At 40.8% G+C, this 25,064-nt stretch overlaps 1 protein-coding gene across 8 annotated transcripts in view; it reads right to left on the bottom strand.

Annotated features, from left to right (window-relative positions):
* KDM6A (lysine demethylase 6A) overlaps positions 1-19,249 on the bottom strand; it is a 208,092-nt gene extending 188,843 nt beyond the window's left edge. For 4 of the 8 annotated variants that reach the window (XR_009006745.1, XM_057538990.1, XM_057538992.1 and 1 more), the window contains exons 1-2: positions 18,684-19,249; positions 18,406-18,469 (exon numbers count right to left, since the gene is read on the bottom strand). Coding sequence is in view for 7 of the 8 variants with exons in the window: in XM_057538990.1 (XP_057394973.1) it covers positions 18,406-18,469; positions 18,684-18,850 (231 nt within the window). In the remaining variant the exon portion in view is untranslated. The remainder of the gene's footprint in view (positions 1-18,405; positions 18,470-18,683) is intronic. The other 4 variants (XM_057538986.1, XM_057538988.1, XM_057538987.1 and 1 more) reach the window with 1 other exon arrangement.
* Positions 19,250-25,064: the final 5,815 nt, after the last annotated feature.

The following is a 25,064-nucleotide window of genomic DNA, read 5'->3' as shown; positions in this document are numbered from 1 at the left end:
TAACTTATGAAAAGCCCATCATTTTAAAATTGTAGAATTTTGTAACATGGACATTGCTGAAATTACAGTTATCCTCTGCCTCAGATGGACTGATGCCTCCTACCTCCTAAGTTTTCACTTGCCTATTCATTTGAATAGGTAAAGATCTCTATACCACCTCTCTTCTCCTAAAAACTTCTGAATCATGCTATTTTAAGCGTTTTCAAATTTGGGAAAGAGATGTTATTTTGCTGGCGTTAATATGGCAAAAGAAGTAGAATGTTCTGTTTATACTGGTTTATTTGTCATGGGGATCTAAAGAGTTACTGCTATTTGATGGCAAACCAAAACAGTGACATTCTGCTATAAACCAGCTTATCTTTCAGTTTCTCTCTATACATGTAAATAAATATATGCTTCCCTTAAAGAATGTAACAGAAAACATCTGATGTCAAAAGTAAGCACTGTAGTTATTTAATCCTTGTCCCCAAAATAATACAGCTATAGGTCAAGCCCTGATACAAGAAAACAGCTTCGTAATGCAGATATGTTATGATCACTGATTGATACTGTCAAAAGTTAAGATTTCCCTATAAATTTGATTTTTTTCAGACTTACTTCATGTGACAGAATATCTTTAGGTAAAAATTTTCACAATCCAAACTGAATTACTATAAAAGTCAGTTGAAGACTTCCAACTCCACCAAAACGGAGTAGCTTCATTCCTCTCAGGTACTCCCTCTTATAACTAAAAAACCCTGGATGTAAATGAACAAACAAGCATAGGAAGTATCTGAAAGATGGGGAAAAAGGCAGCAGAATTCCTAGAGACATCAGAACTTGAGGAATGACAAGGCAGTGGAGTTCCCTGGGTTTTCTTATTACCTCCCATATTTCCAGGACAGGGTGCTGCTTCAGAAACCCCCAGTCCAGTACCACCGAAGTCACAGGCAAAAAAGCCCCAAGAAAAGCCTTTTCCTCCTAGCCAAAGGACGGGGAAAAAAGTAGCTTACCAACAGAAACCTTTTTAGCAATACCCACCATACTCCAGCCAAACACCAATGGAAAATCCTCCATGCAAACCCTCCAGTTTCAGCGAGGTCAAGCATGCAGCTAATCTTCCATACCCTCTTCCTCTCAGCCAGAGTGGGGGAGCAGGTGGTGTCAATCCGAGTCCCCTACCAGGGTAGTGTTGGCAGGACAAAATAGGCAGTTGATCTGCTATCCCCTACGCGGGGGGGCTCCAGTTTCCCTGCCAGGATGGTATGGACGAGGCTGAGTAGGAAGCAGATCTTCCAGGCCCTGCAGAACCAGGGGGGTGCCCCAATACCCCTGTGCTGGGTTATGGCAAAACTGAAAAAGAAGCTTATCTTTCTTTACACCCCACACTCAGTGGAAGCAAGAGGTGCTCAGATTCACCCATTTAAGGTAGTGTCAGCAGAGTCAAGGGCAAGCTGGGCCACCCAGCAGCAAGGAGACTTAACAAAGCTGTGTGAGGCAGGATTAATCACCACTACATTTGAATGAACACACACACACAGGGGCCTGGTATCCACAGGAACCAGACAGGAGCTGAACCAGCACCCTACCTGGCATCAACAAGACTGAACAAAGCGGTGTATGTTGGAGCCAGCTAGCAGTCCACTTTCCCCCCATCCCTAGTGTCAGCAGGGACCAGTGGAGAGCTGAACCTCCACACCCACCCATCAGTGATACTGAATAAAGAAGCCAAGCAAGATGAAGCAGCCGACAATCCGCTTCACCCATTCTCTGGGTGCCAGTGGTGCCCAGAGAGAACTGAGCTTCCACCACCCACCACTTGGCTTCAACTCAGGGGAAGTGGTAAAAAGTGGGGAGCTTCTGCTCCATCCTGCAGCATCAGGGTGGTGTGAGTTAGCCCTCCACTTCTTTCTTGCTGAGAAGCATGACCCATCAGGAAGCTGATCTTACACCCCCCACTCAGAGAAAACCACGTGGTGTAAACTGGTGCCCAACTTTTGCCAGGAAGATTATCAGTGAGGACAAGGGGAGAGCTGAACTTGCATCCCATCAGTCTGCACCAAGACAGTATGATTCAGTGCTCTACTTTTACCAGGGTGGTTGTCAGTAGAGCTCAGTCAGAAGCTGAACATACACAGCCACCCAGTCCTGGCACTACACCTCAACAAGATTGCCTACCATAAAAAAAAGGAATAGGGTCCTGAGTTCTCATAACATGATAACCAAAATGTCCAGGGTACAACTGAAAACCACTCACCATACCAAAAGCCTGGAAAGTATAAAGTGAAGAGAGAAAACTATCAACAGATGCAACACTGAGATGAACCAGCGTTTTGATGAATTATCTGACAAAGATTTTAAAGTAGTCAACATAAATGCTTCAGCAAGCTATTACAACTGCTCTTGAAACAAATTAGAAAATGGAAAGTCTCAGGAAAGTTATTTTAAAAGAACCAAATGGAAATTATAAAACTAAAAAATACAATAACCAAAATAAAAATTCTCTGGATGGACTTAACAGTAGAATGGAAGTGAAAGACAACAGAGATAGTGAACAGATCAATAGAATTTAGCCAACCTAAATGAGAAAATAGACTGGGGTGGGGGGGGGGGTGGTAGCAAAAACAGCCTCAGGGTCCTATGAGCTAAAAACAAAAGAGCTAAGATTCTTACCAGAGTCCCAGAGGAAGAGAAGGTGGGACTTAAAACGTATTCTATGATATAATGACTAAAAGCTTCCAAACTTTGGTGAAACACATTAACCACAGAAAGAAAAAACTGGAAGAACCCCAAAATAAAACTAAAGATATCCACACCAAAATACATCATAACATCTGAAAACTAAAGACAAAGAAAAATTCTTGAGAGCAGCCAGAGAAAAACGATGAATTACTTACAGGGGAACACAGATTCTAATGACAGAAAATTTCTGATCTGAAACTATAGACAACAGAAGGAAATAGCACATTTTTCCCATACTGAAAGAAAAGAACTGTACCTTGTGAATTCTATATATGGCAAAAAAATCCTTCAGGAATGAAGGGAAATAAAGACAATCTCAGAAAAACTAAGAGAATTTGTTGCTAGCAAAGTTACCCTGAAAGGATGACTTAAAAAGTTCTCTAAATAGAAAGGAAATGAAAACAGAAGGCTGGGACTTCAGAAAGGAAAAAGAACATTGTAATAGATAAAATTGTAAGTATAATGAAACTATTATACAATGCATGAGTTTCATTAAATCATATTTGCTGGTTGAAGCAAAATTTATCATACCATCTGGTGTGATGTTCCATGTTACACAGAGAAAACACTTAAGAAAATTACATTTCAAAAGAGAGAGAGCAAGACTTCCCTGGTGGTGCAGTAGTTCAGAATCCGCCTGCCAATGCAGGGGACTAGGGTTCGATCCCTGGTCCGGGAAATTCCCACATGCCGTGGAGCAACTAAGCCCATGCACCACAACTACAGAGCCTGCACTCTAGAGCCTGCGAGCCACAACTACTGAGCCCACGTGCTGCAACTACTGAAGGCCGCACACCTAGAGCCCGTGCTCTGCAACAAGAGAAGCCACAGCAATGAGAAGTCAGCACACAGCAACGAAGAGTAGCCCCTGCTCTCCGCAGCTAGAGCAAACCCACGCACCACACACACCCAACACAGCCAAAAATAAATTTATTTAAAAAAAAAAAAAAGAGAGAGAGAGGGCAAAAGGACCTAAATGAAAGTAAAGGTCTGCACTTCACTCGAAGTGGTAAAACATCCATACCAGAAGATGGTGATAAATTACATATGAATATTCCAATCCCCAGAGCCACCACTAAGAAATCTGTACAAAGAGACACACTTAAAAACACTACAAATCAAGATGGAATCCAAAAAATATATCCAGATAAACCATAGGGAGGTAAGAAACAAGAAACAGAGAAATGAGAAAGAGAAAACAAACAAAAAATAATAATAATAAAACAGCACACTTAAGCTCTAACATATCAATAATTACCTTAAGTGTAAATAGTCTAAATACACCAATTAAAAGAGACAGGCAGAGTAGATTTTTTTAAATGATCTAGCAATACACTGTCCACACACACACAAAAAAAAATCACTTTAAATACAATAGGTGAAGTGAAAGTATGAAAAAAAACCATGTAAATATTAATTTTTTTGAAAATGAAGCATAGCAATATTACTATTGATAAAGTAGACCTCAGAGCAAGTAAAATTACTAGTAATTTTAGCAAGACCAAAAGAGATACTACATAATGATAAAGGGAACAACCCACCAGAAGACATGACAATCCTAAATATGCACACAACAAATGACAGAACCTCAAAGTACAAGAAGCAAAAACTGATAAAAGGAAAACGGACAAATCCACAATTACACTTGGAAACTTGGCAACGCCACACTCTCAGCAATCGACAGAACTACCTGACAGAAAATCAGCAAGGATATAGAAGAACTGGACAATACAACCAACCAATAAGATCTAACTCTCATGTATATTAAAACTCCATCCAACAACAGAATACACATTCATTTCAAGCACTCATGCAACAGTTATCAAGATAGACCATATCCTGGATCATAAAACAGATGTCAACTAAGAGAATGAAAATTAGAGTCAATTCCCTAATCATAAAGGAATCAAGCTAAAAATCAGTGACAGTGAAAACAGGAAAATCGCCAAATCTCCAAATACGTATATAGAAACTGAGTAACACACTACTAAATACTCCATGAATCAAAGAGGAAACCTGAAGAGGAAACTTAAAAACACATAAAACTGAACGAAAATACAACATATAAGAACATGTGGTACACAACTAAAGTAGTAGAAATGAAAACTTACAGCACTAAATTTGTACATCAGAGAAAAAGAAAGATCTCAAATCAATAATCCAAAAGACATGAATAGACATTTCACCAAAGAGGCTATTCAGATGGAAAATAAGGACATGAAGGATATTCAACATCACTAACCTTTAGGGAAATGCAAAATAAAACCACAATGAGCTATCACTACACACCTATCAGAATGTGGAAAATAAAAAACAGTAATAACACCAAAGGCTGGCAAAGGTGCAACAAAGCTAGAACACTGGTGGGAACTGCTGATGGGAATGTAAAATGGTAGAGCTGCTCTGGAAAACACTTTGGCATTTTTTTATAAAACTAAACAAGCAACAATCAGCAATTGTACTCTTGGGCATTTACCCCAGAGAAATCTTATGTTCACAAAAACACCTGTACACAAATGTTCATAGCAGCTTTATTTGCAATAGCCAAAGACTAAAAATAATTCAAGACATCCTTCAATGGGTAAATAGTTAAAGAAACTGCAGTACATCAATAACATGGAATAATACTCAGCAATAAAAAGGAACAAACTATACATACAACAACTTGGATTAATCTCCAGGAAGGGCTACTGAGTGAAAAATGGTAATCCCAAAAGGATACATACAGTTGATCCTATTTATATAACATTCTTCAAATGACAAAACTATAGAAACGGAGAACAGATCAGTGCTTGCCAGGGGTTAGGAACTGGGCGGGGGGGGGGGGGGGGGGTGAATATGGCTATGAAGGACAACATGATGGATGCTTGTGGTGATGAACAGGTCTGTATCTTGACTCTATCAATGTCAATATCCTGGTCGTGATATTGTACTAGATCTGTTATTACTTACAACTGCAAGGTGAATCTACAATTATTTTAAAATAAAGTCAATTTTTAAAAAGCCAGTAGAAAAAAATTTCCATTTACAGAAATGTATTCATGATAGCCAATCTGTCACGTGTTTGTCCACTTCTGTTAAGGACAACGAAGTCCAACAAAACAAAGCAAGAGCCAAAAAACATACATCAGATTAGTAAGGGCTCCATCTTTTCCTCCAGATTTTCAGGACCCAGCTACCTCTTTTCACAGAATCATGACTATTAAAGGGTTGGATAATCTTTACAGATAACTTAACAGTAAATTTTATCCTTTGATATCTGAATGCTGTCTACAACATCCTGGCCAAGTAGTGTCAATCAGCAAACTTGAACATCTTCAATGACAGAAGACCCACTTCATTTATCTATCCATTAATAGATACTTTGAAAAAGCATTACAAAAAATGTTTCTCCTTAAGTTATACCCTGAATCTAACTTACAAACTCGAAGTCTATCTTTTTAACTGACAGGCTTACAATAAAAATATAATCATAATATACTCATACACATACACACACACACAGAGCAAAATTCAACAATAAAAGTTTACATTCAATAGATCAGAAAATGCCTCAATGCCAATTCTTGCTACTTTTAGGGAAACTGAGGGGCCTTACTCATCCTTGTAACACACAAATGCCCAGTACCTAATAGTACGTATCTAATATGACATTTCTTATCAATTCACATCTGAGAATTCATTTAGCCCTGTCATGAGTTCCTAGGAAAAGGTAAATACACAGTGATTATACCCATCTTCTAGAATTAGAAACATCAGATCTGACCTAAGAAATAACTACCCCAACTATAAGAAATAAATAATCTGGAGAAGTCAAAACACTAACCATTAATAAATAAGGCCAACTTTCAAATCAAAGACTAACTGAATAATTTATCATGTGAGACTAACAAAAACATACAACTCTCAGTTCCATTATGTGCCTGCATTCGTTTCTGGTCTTGAAGCCTTGAGGCTGAAATCAAAGAAAATTGCAATCCAGAACTGTGCCCTCCTTCTGGGTCAAAATCTTTAAGAATTGAGTCAATCCTAAAAATTCAAATGAACCACCACCTAGAATTCTGATGCTAGATAGTCACTTTGGAAATTCTTAATCCCTAGCCGTTCATCTTAACAGACGGTGAAACTGGGGACTATAAGGATTAAGCAACTTCACAAAGTAGGCAGCAGACTCAAACACCAGTCTTCAGTTTTCTGATCCACTGTTCTTCCCAGTATATCACACAGCCTCCCAATCAAGCCAGCATTTTAAGCACCCAGGCTGAGGAACAATTCTAAAGCCTATTAACTATGTTAAGGTAGTATGTGCTTACACCCATTTTTCCAGTTAGAGCAATAAGTTCTCTAGGGATCAGTCCACATTCTCTTCCCCCAGCACCCTTATATTCAATAGAGGAGAACTGGAGAGAATATGTGAAGTGGTCATAGAACACCACAAAACTGTGTGGTAAAATCCATACCATCTAAACCTAACCAATCCAGTGGTACTAAAGCTTTTCTTTCTTCTCAACACACTCCTACTGTTAACACCTCTACCCAAGAATAAAGTAAATTAAACTAACTGAAAATACTGGAGTCCACAGTTGGGCTTCAAAGGGAACCAAACACTCCCCAAAACCATATACAAAATGTATACAGCTACACTGACCCTCAAATGGTTAATAACCTCAAAAAACTAACGTACCATTGTTCTAACTCCACCGCCAGTCAATCTATAATGGAAATAAAGATATTCTGCTATAAGTTAGTAACGCACTAGGCCCTGTACTGTTTATGACTAATCAAGAATACAAGTTTACCTATGTTTCCTTTTATATAATAAAAACTAAGAATAAGTCAAGAAGGTGAATGACTCCTGCAAGTATAAGATATTAAGTAGTATAAACTATGGCTACTTCTTTAAACATTCAGGGAAGTAAATTAAATTAGTATTCATGGAGACTGATAATCAGTCACACCAATAAAACCAAAATGTGAAGGCAAATGTTGCCACTTATTCCAACTGACAGTTCACAGCATATAAAATTAAGCAACTGTTATCTTAGTAAAACACATGTGAACATACTTTCAATTAAAACTTTTGCATGTTGAAGAATTTCTACCTTTCATACCCTATATAAAAGAAGTAACAGAACCTCAAAATCAAAATAACTTCATCACCCAAACCGATCGCCTCACCAACATCTCACTACTTGAATGAAAGAACTCTCAAACCCAAGACAATTCGATATAAAAACAAGTAATATTTTCATACGGCAAGCAGCAAAATTAACAAAGCATTTTAACAACTTGTATACGGTATCTCATTTGTGTGGGGAAAAAAATACAACAGAATATACAGGTGCTGAAATATGAAGTTACCCAACAAATCTTTTATCAATGGCTGCCTGAGAATAGGAACTAAATAACTAGAAGATGGTGTGGAAGAGAGATTTTCTTTTTACTGCAACATCCTTTACGTAACTTTTCAATTTTGTACTCTGCACAAGTATACCTATTCAAAAAAGCTGCATGAAGGTATTTCAAAAGAAAGATAGGATCATGGCTGCAATTAGAATGGTGGCAGTGAGGATGGAGAAAAACAAACAGATTTGAAATTTAAGATGTAGAAACGTCAAGATAGGGTGACTGTTAGGATGTGATAAGTTAAGAAAAAGAGGAGTTAAAAATGACTCTAAGGTTTCTGGCAAGGGTAGTGGTAAGCGTTATTTACTAAGAAAAGGAACATCAAAGACAATCATAAATTCAGCTTGTATATGTTCAGTTTAAGATGCCTTCAAGATACCCAGGTAAAGTAATCAAGTGGCAGTCAAGTATACATGCAACTTGGGAGCAGACAGAGTAAAAAAGATCTAGAACAGAATCTCCTTGCAAAGGAGACTGAGATGTGGTCAGAGATGCAGAAAGAAAGCCAAAGTAGTCAGATGTTAGGAAAGTCAGGGAAGGGTGTTTTCAAGAGATCTCAAACTTGCCTCTATCTCCCCCCTCATTCCTCAACTACAGCCTCACTTTAAAAATTATTTTCCAAGATGATAACACATATCTTGTACTGAGCACCTTCCACACCAGGCCCAATGCCAGGCACTTTACATATCTTCTTTTCCTAACACAAAATGCAATAGCCTGCCAGAAATCTATTACCACTTCCATTTTACAGATGAGAAAACTGAGCCTCTGAAAGATGGAATAATTTGCCCAAAGATCATATATCTAGTAAGTGGCAGAAGCAGAATTCTACTCTAAAATCCATGCAGTGCTATCTATCCATCAGTACTTCACAACTAGGTTCCTTTCTCCTCCACTTTATCCCTCACTGTAGCCAATAATATTCCCAGAAAATCTACTTCTGGTCATGTCACTTCCCCTGATTAGAGAGTTGAGTTCAATGACTCCCCAAAACCTCCTATGGCCTACAGGGATGGGGGCCTTCACATGCTCAATTACCTCCTCCCAATCCCACTAAGACACCCTACCCTCTCTCTGTCCACACTAAATTATTCACAATTCCTCAAACACCATTTAACTTCAATACCTCCAACTCTACCTTCTTTTTCCTCTTGTTCAACTTCTTTCTATTCGTGTTTGATAACCACGGCCAAAATGTCATTACATTTTTGTGCAGTTTCTCTTACCCACTTCTCCAGTCTAAATGGGAATTTGTGTGGATAGCTTAAATTACCCATAATCAAAAGTTTTAAATGTTTTAATTGCTCCATCATTTGAGAGCTCATAGCACTTTGCATATACCTTGATTATGGTACTTACTACATCATATGGTCACTCCGTCTGTCTATCTCTCTCCACAGACTGCAGGGGCAGAGGCCAAGTGTTACTTGTTGCCCCAGGACTTGGCACAGTCCCTCACTCACAGCAGTTCAGCAAACGTCTCACAAATCAATCAAGCAAAGTAAAAGCTTTTCTATTTCTCATTCTGACACTTGAAATTCAAAAACCTAAAACATTTAACTATTGTATCTTAAAAACAAATTTTCCGGGCTTCCCTGGTGGCGCAGTGGTTAAGAATCCGCCTGCCAATGCAGGGGGCACGTTAGAGCCCTGGTCCGGGAAGATCCCACATGCTGTGGAGCAACTAAGCCCGTGCGCCACAACTACTGAGCCTGCGCTCTAGAGCCCACGAGCCACAACTACTGAGCCCGTGAGCCACAACTACTGAGCCTGCACTCTAGAGCCCGTGCTCCGCAACAAGAGAAGCCACCGCAATGAGAAACCCACGCACCACAATGAAGAGTAGCCCCCGCTCTCCACAACTAGAGAAAGCCCATGCACAGCAACGAAGACCCAACGCAGCCAAAAATAAATAAATTTTTTTAAATAAAATAAATAAATTTTCCCTAAATATATAAACTATCCAAACAGACTCAAGCAACTAAGATTCATAAAGTTCTTAGGAAAAATTCTCTCTTCTGTCACGTATTATGTAATATTCTATTACAGAATTCTACCACAATATTAAAATAAAAACTCACACATATTCAGCTAAATATCTGCTTTCTACTCATTTCCCAAGCAACTAATTCTTAGCTTCCAAATGGCAAAAAAAAAATCAAGGCCCATGGATATTTGATATTAAGAACTTATTTTATGTGTAATAAAGGCACTGTGGCTATGTTTCAGAGACAAACTGAAATATCTATGGATTAAATGATGTGACTGATATGAGATTTCCTTCACAATAATGGCAGCGAGGGGCAAAATACAGATGAAACAAGACTGGTTACGAGTTGAAAATTGTTGAAGCTGGGTAATGACTGGTGAGGGTTGGTTGGTTGATTTTCTCTGCTTTTGAAAATGTTGGAAATTTTCCCTAATACACTGTTTTTTTAAAAAGAGAAAGATCTAACGAACATAATGTAATAGATCTAGTCTAAATACAATCCTTTATCTAAAAAGGTTTCTTCCACTGTTCTAAATTAAAATAAATTAGATGACCTCATGCAATACTCTTAACAAAGCCCAACCTTCTTCCTGAGAATAAACTTAGCAGTAGCATCTTTTATTTACTCTAACACAGACAAAATACTACCACAGACAAAACCACGAATACAAGAATACAAGAACACATTCACAACAGAATGATGTCACTCTTAGCAACGTAGAGAAGTACAGAAAAAATATAATAAAAGGAAGAAATAGTAAGAGAAAATAAAACCTTATAGAAGAAAGTGGCAAACGGCCATAACTTGGCTGAGAAACCTAAAACTATCTAAATAAGAGATTACTCCCACCCTTCCAGGTTACAGTTTTTAATTAGGTCCCAAATGTAAGCCCGGGCCAACTCAGGCCCAAAAATAAAGTCATCAATGAAACAGATGCTAAAGACCAAAATGAAGAATGAGTACAGCAGCTGTAACAAAGTCATGTAAATAAAATGCAAAGAAATAAGACCAGGGTGAGGGCAGCAAAAAGAAAAAAAGAAAGAAATAGGACCAAATAGGGTACACACCTCTACTTCATTTACCCCTATCCCCACTGAAGGACCATCAAGACGAGAAGTATCCCAACTTGACAACAAGGTATTCACAGGTATCTCTAACTACACACCGTAGTATAAAATCCATCTTTAATCAACCAAAATATAATTCTGGCATACTCACTATCAGTGTGCTTATTTTATTATTTTTAAGGTAATGCATGTCTATGGTTAAAATAACAACAACAAAAAAAGCCCACAGTGGTACAGAAATCTGTTTAAAATCTCCCCTCCTGGGGCTTCCCTGGTGGCGCAGTGGTTAAGAATCCGCCTGCCAATGCAGGGGACACGGGTTTGAGCCCTAGTCCGGGAAGATCTCACGTGCCGCAGAGCAACTGGGCCCGTGCGCCACAACTGCTGAGCCTGTGCTCTAGAGCCCGCGAGCCACAACTACTGGACCTGCGTGCCACAACTACTGATGCCCACATGCCTAGAGCCCATGCTCCGCAACAAGAGAAACCATCGCAATGAGAAGCCAGTGCACCACAACGAAGAGCAGCCCCCGCTCATCACAACTAGAGAAAGCCCGCGCGTGCAGCAAGGAAGACCCAAAGCAGCCAAAATAAATAAATAAAATAAATCAAAATTTAAAAAATAAAAAATAATAAAATCTCCCCTCCTCCTCACCCTAGAGCCACTTTGTACTCCAAGATGATCATTATTCAAATACTTCTTGAGTATCCTTCCAAAACTTTGTCAGAGAATTTCCTAAACTGACCCATAAACACTCAATTCAAGGATCTCAAGTTAGGAACTCATAACAAAGGTAAATATTACTACAAAATGAGATCAGAGAGGGACAGAACACACAGCAGATGATCCTTTGAACATATGCTAAAAGCTAAAATCTGATTTTAAATCATGTGTTCCTAAACAAAATTAAAAGATTGCTTGCTGATAAAGAAGTCAAGAAACACCATCTCCAAGAAACACAATCAAGAAATAAGCCCCACCCTATAAACAAGAGACATTCTACTGAGGCCCAATCTAGGATAGAACTTTGAAACTCAATTTACAACTGCCCCAAGAGTAAACTAACTGAAAATGGGGATCCAAGAAAGCAAATAGTGTTTTTGCAGGAGCCATCAATGTCCTGCCCATCTCCAGCACTACCCATCTAGGGAAAGAAGGTACAGATCACAAGAGTCCCCAGCATGAGGAGCTAAGAGCTGGGTCTTTCTTTCTCTTCTGGGGTCTGGTGTTCAAAGTGCATAATTTGTTGAAACATGTGCCTAGATAAATGGAAAAGGCTATCTGTAAATTAAGCTAGCCCAGAAGCCACTGTGCAGTTATCTCACAAATGTGAATTCCGCCCCCCATTTAACTCATATTACAAAAACTGAATGAAATAATTGAGTTTTAAATGTCTGACACAGAATGATACATAATATAAATTCTCATTAAATGTTTTAAGAAAAAAATTAAATGAAATACACATCAGGGTACAGTGAGTCTCATGTACTTTCATTAATTTTAACCTAGCAACTATCAGTTAACTTTTGAAGTTAATTCCAGTAATCTAAAATCCAGGGGCTGTTAGTTAACTTCTGAAATTCCCAAATCAGGAATACACAGTCCAGAATAGTTAAATCTAAAAATGAGAGACATGAGGAAGACAGGAGCCATGACAGCACTCTACAAAGGCAATGGTTCTCCTGCCTTTACTTCAGTCAGGAGAATGTGTTAGGTAGCATAAGGAATGTCAGAAGTAAGTTTTCATCAGTGAAATGAACGATGTCCAAGTTAATGTGGCTTGGCTAGAAATACTGTAAAGGCGTCTCCACCTCTGCATGAACAGGGTCTAAGAATCAGCAAATCCAGGATCCCAATACTCTCCAGAATGCACACATACTCTGAGAGTCCCATTCAGCCCTGTGTTCCACCACTGATCAGGTGATTCTGGGGCTAATGCCTACTGCTGCTAACATATTGCTACATGTGCCTCCAAAGCACCTTTCCAGCAAGGTCCTTGATAGACTACCTACAAGGACAAAGAGCTGAGACTTCCGTTGTCCAGCTTCACCAACAGGTTCCTGTGACTGCTTTTGTGCATGTTTGCTAATCAATGTTTTTATGGGTGGCAAAAAAAGAAAGAGCCATTCTAACTTGTAAATTGTTAAACTGACCTTTATCATAAGCTTTCAGGATACTTCATACTTTTCTTCTGCCACTGATGTTTTTGTGATAGTCATCCTTATACTTATATCTCACCCTTTTAGGGAACTGTAAGTTTTTAATGCAGACAAGGGATATCTATGTTATCTTCATATTCCCTGCATAGAAGACTTGCATTCAGTGTACTCAAATATTTGTTGCTCTAATTTACTATCGACAAATTACAAACCAGTATAGAAAACTGATACAATTATATGTGAAGCTTCAGTATGAGTACGTAAGACTGTCAGTTATATATTCATTAAATAAACTCCATTAATTAACTAGCCCACAAATACATGTGGGTCTTAAATAACCTAACCACCATTTCAATTCTTAGACAATCTAGTGGTGTTTTTGTAACATAAATTAGTTCTCTGGATACATTTAAAAAATATTAATAATGCACAGTCACTAACATCAATTTCAAAGAGCTCAAAGCATCAAAATGAGTTTCAAAGTAAAATAAACTTAACCAAAAAAAACCTTTTCAAATCTGCAAAATAATACTGGTATTACATAAATTAAAAACTAAATGTTACATAATCAAGTCAGAAAAAGATATTTTTACTCTGTAGCTAGCAAAGCACTGAACCTTCACCTTGGTTCAAAGTGCATGGCCCACCATTCCACTTTACCATCTACATCACAGAAACTCATCTCTCACGCAGTTTTTCTTAACAACCTGAAATATATAGAAGTGGCAGCCAAATGTTCCCTAGTCATTTCAATTTGTAACCGAGTCTACAGAAAAGAGCTATTGGGGCGGGGCGGGGGGGGGGGGGGTTCAGAACTTAAAAAGCGCATGTTTATATGTTCCTGCAATTCTAATGTGTGGCCAGATAAGCAAGCATTTTCTATAATCTCTTACTATAGCTTTATTACCAGGAATGTATCAAAATCTTAGGAAATGTATAGTAACTGCATGAGACTTTGTCCGGGTAAATAATAATGACTATAATTGTTTACAAGACAACTTTCCAAACTAGAAAATACTTTTTAAGATGCATCATATTAAAGACCTAATTTTCAAACAAAAAAGTATGACATTATTCTGTGGTTACTTTTGTAACCCAAACACTAATCTCCTTTAGCACTGAAAATGAATATATTCCTTTAAGTGCCAGCAAACAAAACACACACATAATATAGCATAATTTTAAACATCAACATCCAAATATTATAGTATTAAAAAGCCACCTCTACAACTAACCTAATAATTTTCCCTTACCGTCTACATGCAAGCGAACCAAATTTAGGAAAATACATGCTTTAATGGACCTTAAACTACTTCCACTGCCCCCAAAATTTTAAATTCCAACTACTTTCATACTAATTATCTCCTAGGAAAAAAAGCACATACATTTTATTTTTTTAGACACACACATTTTAAAATGGTAAACAATCCATAACTACTTCTAAGTATTCTACATAATCTTTCTATTGATTAAAATAACAAAAGAAAAAAAAATCCCAATAAGAGTATTTAATACAAACTTAAAAATGATACAGATACTTCAAAGTGAACTATGTATTTTAGCAATAGTTCCCTGACAAAAGATTCCCCAACCCTTTAGCATTATATAACTACTATAAATACATATAGTATTACTATATTCATGCTATATATTACTATATATTATTTTTTAACTCAAATCCTTATTAACTGAAAACAAGATTAATCCAAAAGATTTTCAAAAATGTACTAAAAGTGTCACCACAGTTAATTTCTGTTGAAATGTTTCACTTCTTAATTACTTTTCAGTAACTCCACTATAATTAAAAAAATAAGAATCTTGAATTATGTTACCAAAAGATGGTCAGCATTAGTTTAAAGAGAAAAGTAATCAAGATCAGCTATATTTCAAGAACTCTGATTAAGCAACCACTTGCTGTTTACAATCTTTTAAAAATATTTTAAAGGTATTACTGCAAAATAATATACTGTATTACTAATTTCTTTTTCATCCAAAACCCCAAGCACTGTATATCAAACGGCAATCATTCAAACAAAAATTCTTTCAATGACTCCAATATAAATTAATCTCACAAATGCATTCAGAGACTAAGAGAAATCAGCAGTTTAGACAAAGTATTCTCACCTAGAAAAGGTACATAACGAGTTTACGGGCAAGTAAGAGATAGTTATTATTAAACGTTTTAAACTTTCCAAATCTTTTAAGTCAAGAGTTAACCTTTTTAAAAACCTACTAATTTAAATTTAAAAACTTGAGAGAAGATCCAATAATATATAGGAATAAGAATTTTTGAAAGCAAGTAGTAATAGCTAAATTTCTGTCAAAAAAAAAAAGTTATACAAGGTGCAGACTAAATTTGTTGGGGGGTCGGGGTGGAGGGGTGGTAATGAGAAAAATCATCGCTAAAAAGAGAATCCTGGGAGTTATTTAATTCCAGTATCTGCTCTTAGGTAAGTAGCCGGAACCTACCCCAACAAAGAAAAGCCAACTCTTATTTTTAAGACTTTCAGACAATAAGAATTCTGAAACTAACACAGCTCAACATTCCACAAAAAACATACTGTTTACCAGGGCTGTGCAAAAGATGGATGACACTAAATAATTCAATACTTCCTATAGCAGGACTCCAGCTCCTTCATTCTATTCAGAATCCAATTCAAACACATGGTGCGAGGTTATATAATATCAAGCTTTACATTACACATTTCACTGGTATGTTCGAGCTCACAAGGACGCAACCATGAATTGCATGCAGTTGCAAGCACATTCTCTAGAATGTTTTATTTTAATGTTAAGGCTAAGAAGCCTTGACCTAAATAGGTAGGACCTCACAGGCATGGGGTCTGAAGTAAAGAAGAACCTTTTTTCTTTAGTTCCACAAAACACTTACTAATCAAATTACCCAGTATTTTATGAAGCCTTCATTCTTCCACAAAACATAATGAAGCTTCGCAAGTTTCTCATTTATAAGATGTTGCTGTATTCAAACATCAAGAAAGTAATGCACTTGCACAAAAATATACCTGAATATGTTCAGTTCTTTTACAATTTAAACTCAATAGTGCATAATAACTGCAGGGTGCAATATTACAATCTGAAATACAATGTTAAGCACAATCCACTGTGAATCCATCTAAATACAAGCATTCTGATACATGAAATCAAGTAGCATTTTACACATTATCCACATAAAACATCAGATTCCATTTATTTCTTCATTACCATAACCAAAAGCCGTAGCCTTGGCCAAACTTTTCCAAATGCATTATCTTTGCAAACAATTTTACCAACCTCCTATTAGATCGGCAATAATCACTCCAAAATAAAATAATGCTCCTTAAATTTAAATATTTTGCTTAATCTTTTGGAATGACAACTTGGACAGTAGTGGAGTATTTTTAAATAAAATATTTCAAATACTCAGGTTGAAAAAAAATTTCAAGGCTTAGGTCATTTATGCTTAAATCATTTCAGAGCTAGTCGCTATTCATTTTTCCAGCAATAATTTTAATGAAGCCAATTAATACTTACATAGTCAAAGTTTAATTCAACTTTTCTCTATGGGTCAAAGGGACTGGGCTTACTGAAAAGGATTATTTCAGTTTAGCTTTCTGGTCATTATTTGTATTCGAAACCCCTTACACTTAAGTTATTTTGAAACAAAAACATAAGTGTAATTACAGATAAAAGGAATTAGTGACTCTCCTAAACCAAACTACAGACAAATATTAGGGACAGCTAAATTTGTTTTTTAATCAACTTAAGAATAAAATGCAAGGCTTTAGTCATTTCAAACTTCCTTCTCAATTGCAACAATAAAGCTAGGTGTCAAATGCAAAGCCACTGATTTCAGCTAGAAAAGCAAATGTCTAATGGATGCAACACCTATCCCAGCACACTCCAAGTTTCACGGTCCCAATTAAGAAGCCAGTATACAAATATCATTTCGATCAGATTTTGGTCAAAAGACACAAACTGATGCAGACAGATCGAGACTCCAGTGCCTTTGTTCAATAGCTTACGGATGGGTAACTAAATGTGCTACAGGTTGATAAGCATTTACCAGGCTTATGAATGCTGCTTCCAAGCTTGAGAAAGGTACAAGAATTCTAGATGCAAATAATCTTGGATAATTTTTATTAAACACCACCGAGCTACACACTCCGAAGGAGAGGCCTATTCATCGCTACTATTTATTTCCATGTTTACCTCTCCTCCCTCCCCCAAACCCCCCCCCTTCACTTTCTCCTCCCACCCTGTCCCGCCATCTTGGGCCGACAGGAGCAGCCATTACTTAACTAAATGACAGTGCCAACAACTTTCCACACAAATAAACAGAAACTGCACCCCGAATTCCCCCCTGGCCTCCCCTGCCAGATAGGCAGGAAACGAGGCTCCAAGAAGAAAACACATTCACAAGTAACTACAGGATTTCTATGGCCGAAAGACCCAAAAAGTAAACAAGTCACCTAACTTCAGGTAAAACACCATACCCCTCGAGATGCATGTCAACAGACCCATGCAAACTCTTCACCGCCCTAAACTACGTGCAACTTCCCCCTTCTGGGAGCGGGGACACAAGAAAGCCCCAAACGTTGGGTTAACAGTAGACTTCCCGAACAGCCTGCCTGGAGAAAAAGAATAAAAACCACGGGAGGCAAGTTAACTCGGCAATGCGGGGAAACCTGCACACATTTACAAGCCCTTCTGACCCTAAGCAGGCACCTCGGAGCGATCATCGGTCGCCCCTCCCAAAGCCGTAAAATAACAGGCAGTTTTGTCGACCCAGTTGAGCTCGGCCCCAAAGCGCTGCCGTCTCTGTTCCTCCAGCTACGAGAGGAGAGGGCGATTTCGCAAGGGAGCGAGAGAGGGATCCGGGGGTGTGTGTGTGGGGCGGGGGGGGGGGGGGGAGCAGAAGCAGGAAATAGTTTTCCGGAAGCCCCTCGGCCCTCGTTCGCGGCCACAATGAGCGCTGGCCGGGCCGCGGGGCCGCGGGGTTCGGGGCGAGCGGGGCGCCGGCCGGGGAGACCGTGTCCGCGCTCCGGCCCGCAGCTACCTTACCTTGCCCAGCAGGGCCTTCGTCCTGGCGCCATCTTCATGAAACCTCACGAAACCGAAGAAGCGGCTGTGGAGAGAGACACACGCGGCTCGTTAAAGGTCCAACTGCACCACCGACCCATCCCTGCCCGAGCTCGAGGCCCCGGCGGCGGCTACGGCACCGAGAGCGCCAAGCCAAGGTGCTCGCCCCGCCGCCGCCAGAGGCGAGCCGCGCTCCGGCCTCCCCGGAGAGCGGCGCCAACCCGTCCGGAGCCGACCGGGCGGGTGACGGCGGCCCGTACCTGTCCAGTCCGCCGAGCGCCTCCCTCTCCTCGGCTGTCAGGCTCGGGGACGCCTCCTCGCTCTCGCCGCTCGCTTTTCCCGCCGCCATTTTCTTTTCCTCATCACCGAAAGCGGCGGCGGCGGCGGCAGCGGCGGCGGTAGCGAGCGACACTCCGCAGGATTTCATGGAAACGCAGCGAATTCACAACTCCGACGCCGACACCTCCCCCCGGGCCGGGGCCCACAACGACGCCCCCAATCTCCGCGCGGGACCGGCACACCAACTTTATCGCCGCCTCCTCCTCCGCCGCAGGCGGCAGCGACGAAAAATCCCAACGCGGCGGCGGTGAAGGCGGCGGCGGCAGGGGCTGCGGAGCCCCCGGGTCGGCAGCGGCAGCGGCTCGGCTTGTAGGGTCACATCGCGGGAGCGGGCGAGGGGCAGCCACGGGCGGAGATGGCGGGAACGGCCGGAGCGTGCGGGGTTGAGGGACGCGGGGGGGATTCGTTGGAGACACAAACTTCCCCGGCACCAGCACAAAGTTGTTGTAATTGTGTCACACAGCGAACCCCACGCCGCCGCCGTGACCCCCCCCCCTCCCCGCCCGGCCGGCGCCGCCAATCAGCGTGGCCCGCTCGCTTCACGTGACCTTTGTTGACTCACGTCAGCCGTGGCTCCACTCAACTTGCTAGCTGCCCGAGCCCCGCCCACCGAGGCCCCCACCGACAGGGAGCGGGACGCACGCCAATTCTGGCCGGTGGTTGGCTGCTGGGCCCGTCCGTCCGAGGGAAGGGTTTGTCCTCGAGAGGGAGCAGCCGATTAGGTTGTGCCAGTTAAATACACTGGGGCAGAGAATGGAGGGTCCGGGCCGTGTCACCTCGGGAGCCGCGGCGGGCTCGGGAGGGGGAGGGGAGCGGTGGGGAAGGGCGAGGTCCGGCACCGCCCGCGGCGGGCGCGAGCAATGAGCGAGGACGCCATAGACGGCCTTTGCCTGCCCGGGAGCTCGGTGGTGGGCCCAGACCGCGGCTTCGGCATCCTGCGCTTTGGGGGTCCCGGGCCCCGGAGGGCCTGGTAAGGGTCGCGTCGCCTGGAGGCGGCGCACGGCCCCTGACCTCCGCCCTCCGAAGAAGGCGCACACTTTTGGCACTGCTGGAAGTAATGGCCTCCGCGAGGAGCGCGCTCGGGCAGCGGCTGCTGGCCCCCTGCTCCGCGGCTCAGGCGCCGCCCTAGGCCAGTTGTGCGCTCCCGGCCCCGATCCCCTCGCTCGCGCCGCAAGTGAAGGGGAAAAGGTCCCCTGACCCCCGGCCGGAGGGAATGAAGAGTCACCCACGGGGGTCTGGCTCGCTGACCATAGCTCCCCACCGCCAAAGGTCTGTTGGCGGCACTTTGGGTCCAAAGTTTCATGCCACCTGTGTTTTATCAGTAGTTCATCATAGTGTTGTAAGAAAAAGCAATGACGAAAAATTGTTAAGCGAGATCTCCAGAATGTTGGTTTCTACTGCTCTGATCTCAGTGGGGCCTTCATGGAAGAGTTCGGGCTGCTTGTAGACAGGCCTGAGAGAAGGCATAATTAAGATAGTGAAGCTTGCAGCCCAGAAAACCCTTTTCTACCTCCCACAACATGTCTTACGCAACAGTAACACTTTCTTGTTCTGACCGCGTCACAGATGCAAATAAAAGTCACTGGTCTGCCTTTCAATCCATAGGATAATTGGGAGAAAAAGAAAACATGCCTTCGGTCTATTACTCTTTTCAAAAGACAAATTTAATAAGATATGTCTCATATAACAGATCTGTTACAGGGCACACCTCCAGTCGTCAGGGATAGGAAAAAAATTAATGGACATACGAAGACGAGGTTTCCTTTATAGACATGGACTCTATATTTTCAATAATGTAACCAATAAACAAGGTATATTCAACTTGGATGTTAAACTATAAGGAAGACAATTCAGTGCTGACTCAGTAATCCTAGCAGTATTCAGTGAGAAGCTATGGAAATCCCAACTGATTTTGCACACAGTTTTAAATTGTTCCCCTGAGACTAGTAACTAGACTAACAAACTATAGTTTTATATGGATTATATTTCAGGTTTAATTACTTTGTCTGAAACACCTCTTCCACTCTTTATGGTATTCCTTCCATTTTACTTGAATGGGTGAGTATACAGGGCTGAATATTTTCTGCAGCTAAATTAGCACATGCATTGTAAACTTTCTCACAACAGATGACCTTCAAAGCCCAGGAGATTTTGACACCACTATCTCCCCCCACAAACCACCATACAACACACACACAAACACACACACACACTTAGACTTGCACAAGCAGAGATAGAAATTCCGCCAGTATTTGGCAATCTTCCTGGAGCTAGTGGTTCTTTTTTTTTTTTTTTTATAAATTTATTTATTTATTTGTTTTTATTTTTGGCTGTGTTGGGTCCTCGCTGCTGCCTGTGGGCTCTCTCCAGCTGCGGCGCGCGGGGGCCACTCTTCACTGCGGTGCGCGGACCTCTCACTGCAGTGGCTTCTCTTGTTGTGGAGCACAGGCTCCAGGGACGTGGGCTTCAGTAGTTGTGGCCCGCGGACTCAGTAGTTGTGGCTTGCGGCCTCTCTAGAGCGCAGGCTCAGCAGTTGTGGCACACAGGCCCAGTCTCTCAGCGGCATGGGGGATCCTCCTGGACCAGGGCCTGAACCCGCATCCCCCGCATTGGCAGGCGGACTCCCAACCACTGCACCACCAGGGAAGCCCAAGCTGGTGGTTCTTGACTCAGGAAGTTTCCAAGAATTATAAGGCTGCCCACCTCCAACCCCTCAAAACCTTTCTCACTACATAATCATTACTAGGTAATAGCAGCAGAATTGCATGGAGTGGATGCAATGTGTGGGGTCGAAGTCAGGCAGACCTGGATGCAAATTATTACTCTGCACAGACTGTGTGTCCTTGGGAAAGTTACTTATCCTCTAAGCCAGAACTCTGTGTCTAGTCCAATTACAGTCCATCATGAAGCATGAGATAAATTTTAGACAGTAACATAGTCCTTATATCACTGTGTAATTTTTTAGGTCTTGCATAGTTTATATCATATAAATGTATGTACAATAGGTATGTAGCCTCTAAGGTTTAGGTCCTTCACTGGAGAGAGAAATGGGGAAGTGGGATAGATGATTTTATAACAATTATTTCTATGAAAAGTGAATCTGAAAACCCATATAGAAGGCAGAGCAGTTGAGCCAAAGGAGCATGAACTGTGGAATCATGCAGATCTAGGTTCGAATCCTAACTCTGCCACTTGATAGCTGGGTGACCTTCAACAAGTTAGTCTAATTTGAGCTTCAGTTCCCTCATCTGTGAAAAAGGGAAGATAAAGCTTTTTAACACTTTACAACATGATTTTGAAGATTAAATGCCATAAGGTAGGTAAAGTGCCAGACACATAATATGCATTCAAAGACCTAAAAAAAAAAAAAAAATATGTTCGAATTTCTAAAATTCTTTCTAGCTTTCCACATTCTGGGTTCTAAATGTGTTGATCGTCAGTTTACCAATCACTTCCTCCTTATCCCTCCCCAGCCTCCCCATAAGCCCAACACATAGGCAGTCCTAATACACTTTTTGTTTGTGCATATAACCCCAACATTGCTACATCTCTCCTTCTTTATTCTAAAATTAAACCTTATATCTCTTAGTACTGCTTCTTGTTTCATAATTATAACTTAATACACTAGGAGCTGGGGAGACTAATTTTAATTTACCAAGTTGATTTGACTAATAATGCATAGATAAATCAATGTTTTAAAAATATATAAAATTTGTGTTATGCTGAGTCAAATTATGGACTAGTTAGTGCATCATTTGTAGCAACATTGTGTTAATACTTATGTAAGTACCATCAATTAATATCAGAGGAGAAGCCCACTCAATTATAGGAAAATAACTTTAACTCCTTTTAAACAACTAAATAGTTAATCTGAACTATTTAGGAATATGTAGTTCATTTATATCATTAGTGCCACATAACCTATGCATACAATAAAAAGTCACATAACAGAGTCATGATTTATCTAGTTTTATAAATAGAACTATACTTATCCTTTAAATCAGGATCAAAAATAAATTCAGCTCTTCCTGCACTTACCAGTGTCATAAAGATTATCCAACTCATGTCCAAACACATTGATGACAAAAATAAATATAGGGTTAGAGTTGAGGGGAGATAAGGAGCCAAGTACAGACAGACTTTCACCTGTTTCAAAAACTTCAGTTGTCAGAATAGTTTTGGGACTTCTTCTGGAAGAAGCCGCACCCACCAGGAGCCTAGACTACCCTTACCAAGCTGTAGTGAGGCATCCCAAATCCTACCCCCCACCACCACACTGGGGAGCCTGGACTTCCACCCCCACCCAGCAGTAATGAGGCATCACTCCTTCCTTGCCTAGGTGGTGTCAGAGGAGGCCTACCGGAGGGTCAGAACTTTTACAACTGCCCAGTGGTAACAAAGCCACCACTCCCGTGGTGTCAGTGGAAGCAATGTGGGGAACAGTAATGAGGCACTCCTACACCTCCAGACACGGTGGTATCAAGGGAGGCCTAGTGGGGAGCCAAAACTTTCATTCACACCCAGTGGTAACAAGGAGACACTCCCCCTCCACCAGTGTCAATCAAGGTTGAGTGGGGAACTTGGACTTCCACTCCTACCTGGCAGTAACAACGCAGTGCTTTCCCTTCCCCAACAGAGTGATGTCAGAAGAGACCTGCTAAAACACAATATTTAGATGTATAATACCCACAATGTCCAGGTTTCAATGAAAAATCACTCATACCAAGAACCAGGATAATCCCAACATTAATTAGACAAGACAATCAACAGATGTGAACACTAAGGTGAATCAGATGTTCACATTATCTGCCAAGGATTTTAAAGCAGTCATAAAAATGTTTCAATGGCAATTATGAATCCAGTCCAAACAAATGAAAAACCAGAAAGTCTTAGCAGAGAAATGGGAAGTTTCAGCAAAGAAATAGTAGATACAAAGAAGAAACAAATGGAAATTTTAGAACTGAAAAATATAATAACCACAATTTAAAACTCAATGTATGGGCTCATCATCAGAATGGAGGGGATAAAGGAAAGAGAGATCTTCAAGACAGAACAATAGAAATTACCCAATCTGAACAACAGAGAGAAAATAGACTGGAAAAAACAAACAACAACACCACCAAAAAAAGAAACAAAAAAAACCCAGAGCCTCAGAAATCTATGGGAAGATAACAAAAGATCTCACATCTGTGTCATCAGAGTCCCAGAAGGAGAGGAGAAATAGGTCAGGGCCCAAAAGGTATGCAAAGAAATAATGGCTGAAAACTTTCCAAGTTGACACAGTCCCTGTCCTGAACTCTTACTTGGAGAGTTGTATAAATAAATTTTATACTGTAAAATAGAGTGATGAGGGCTATAAGCTTTACCCAAATTTCTGTGGGTGCTCACAGAAGAGGCAGCATTATCAACCTAGAGGTACCAGATAAAGCTCCTAGAGAATAAAAGATGGATTGTTGGGAGCTAGAGGGTGGATACAGGGGTGGGTGTCTTCCTGGCAGAGGCAGCAACAGATCTGCAAAAGCACAGATGCCTAAGAGTATGAGAGTTCTGGTAAATTCAAGAATTTGAGTATGGCTGTGACCAAAAGGGTAAGGAAAGAATTGGGAGTTGAAGTTGGAAAATCAGGCAGAACCATGAAGAGTCCAGTAAGGCTTACTAAAGAATCATACCAATGGTTATTGTGATTTTAGGCACAGAAATAGTAGGGTTGCTATTGGTGTTAGTGCTGCTACTTTAAACAGATTTCCTTTCACCTGGGCTCAGCATCTGGCACCAAGCTCAAAGAATATTGACTAGCTGGCTGGTCTAGCCCCTCTGCTAGACCAGGGATCAGAAAACCCTAACCTACAGGCCAAATCCAGCATACCACCTATATTTGTACAGCCATTTCATCACACATTAAAATTACATGAAATTCAAATTTGGGTGTGCATAAATAAAGTTTTACTGGTACACAGTCATGCTCATTCATTTATGTATCATCTATGGCTACTTTCACAAAACAACACAGAGTTGAATAGTTGCAATCAAGAATGTATGTGGTGCTCTCATCTCTTCACACTGCTGCTTAGTGCCCTACAAATCACAGTGATGCTGCAGTAACTTGGCAGTGTTTCAAGTGCCACACATATAACACCATGACTTTTTTTTTTTTTTAATTTATTTTTGGCTGTGTTGGGTCTTCGTTTCTGTGCGAGGGCTGTCTCTAGCTGTGGCAAGCGGGGGCCACTCTTCATCGCGGTGCGCGGGCCTCTCACTATCGCAACCCCTCTTGTTGCGGAGCACAGGCTCCAGACGCGCAG

This window comes from Balaenoptera acutorostrata, chromosome X, assembly GCF_949987535.1.
Source record: "Balaenoptera acutorostrata chromosome X, mBalAcu1.1, whole genome shotgun sequence".
In the NCBI taxonomy this organism is placed as follows: domain Eukaryota; kingdom Metazoa; phylum Chordata; class Mammalia; order Artiodactyla; family Balaenopteridae; genus Balaenoptera; species Balaenoptera acutorostrata.
Note: the sequence above shows the minus strand (reverse complement) of the source record. Positions and strands in the feature narration are given on the sequence as shown.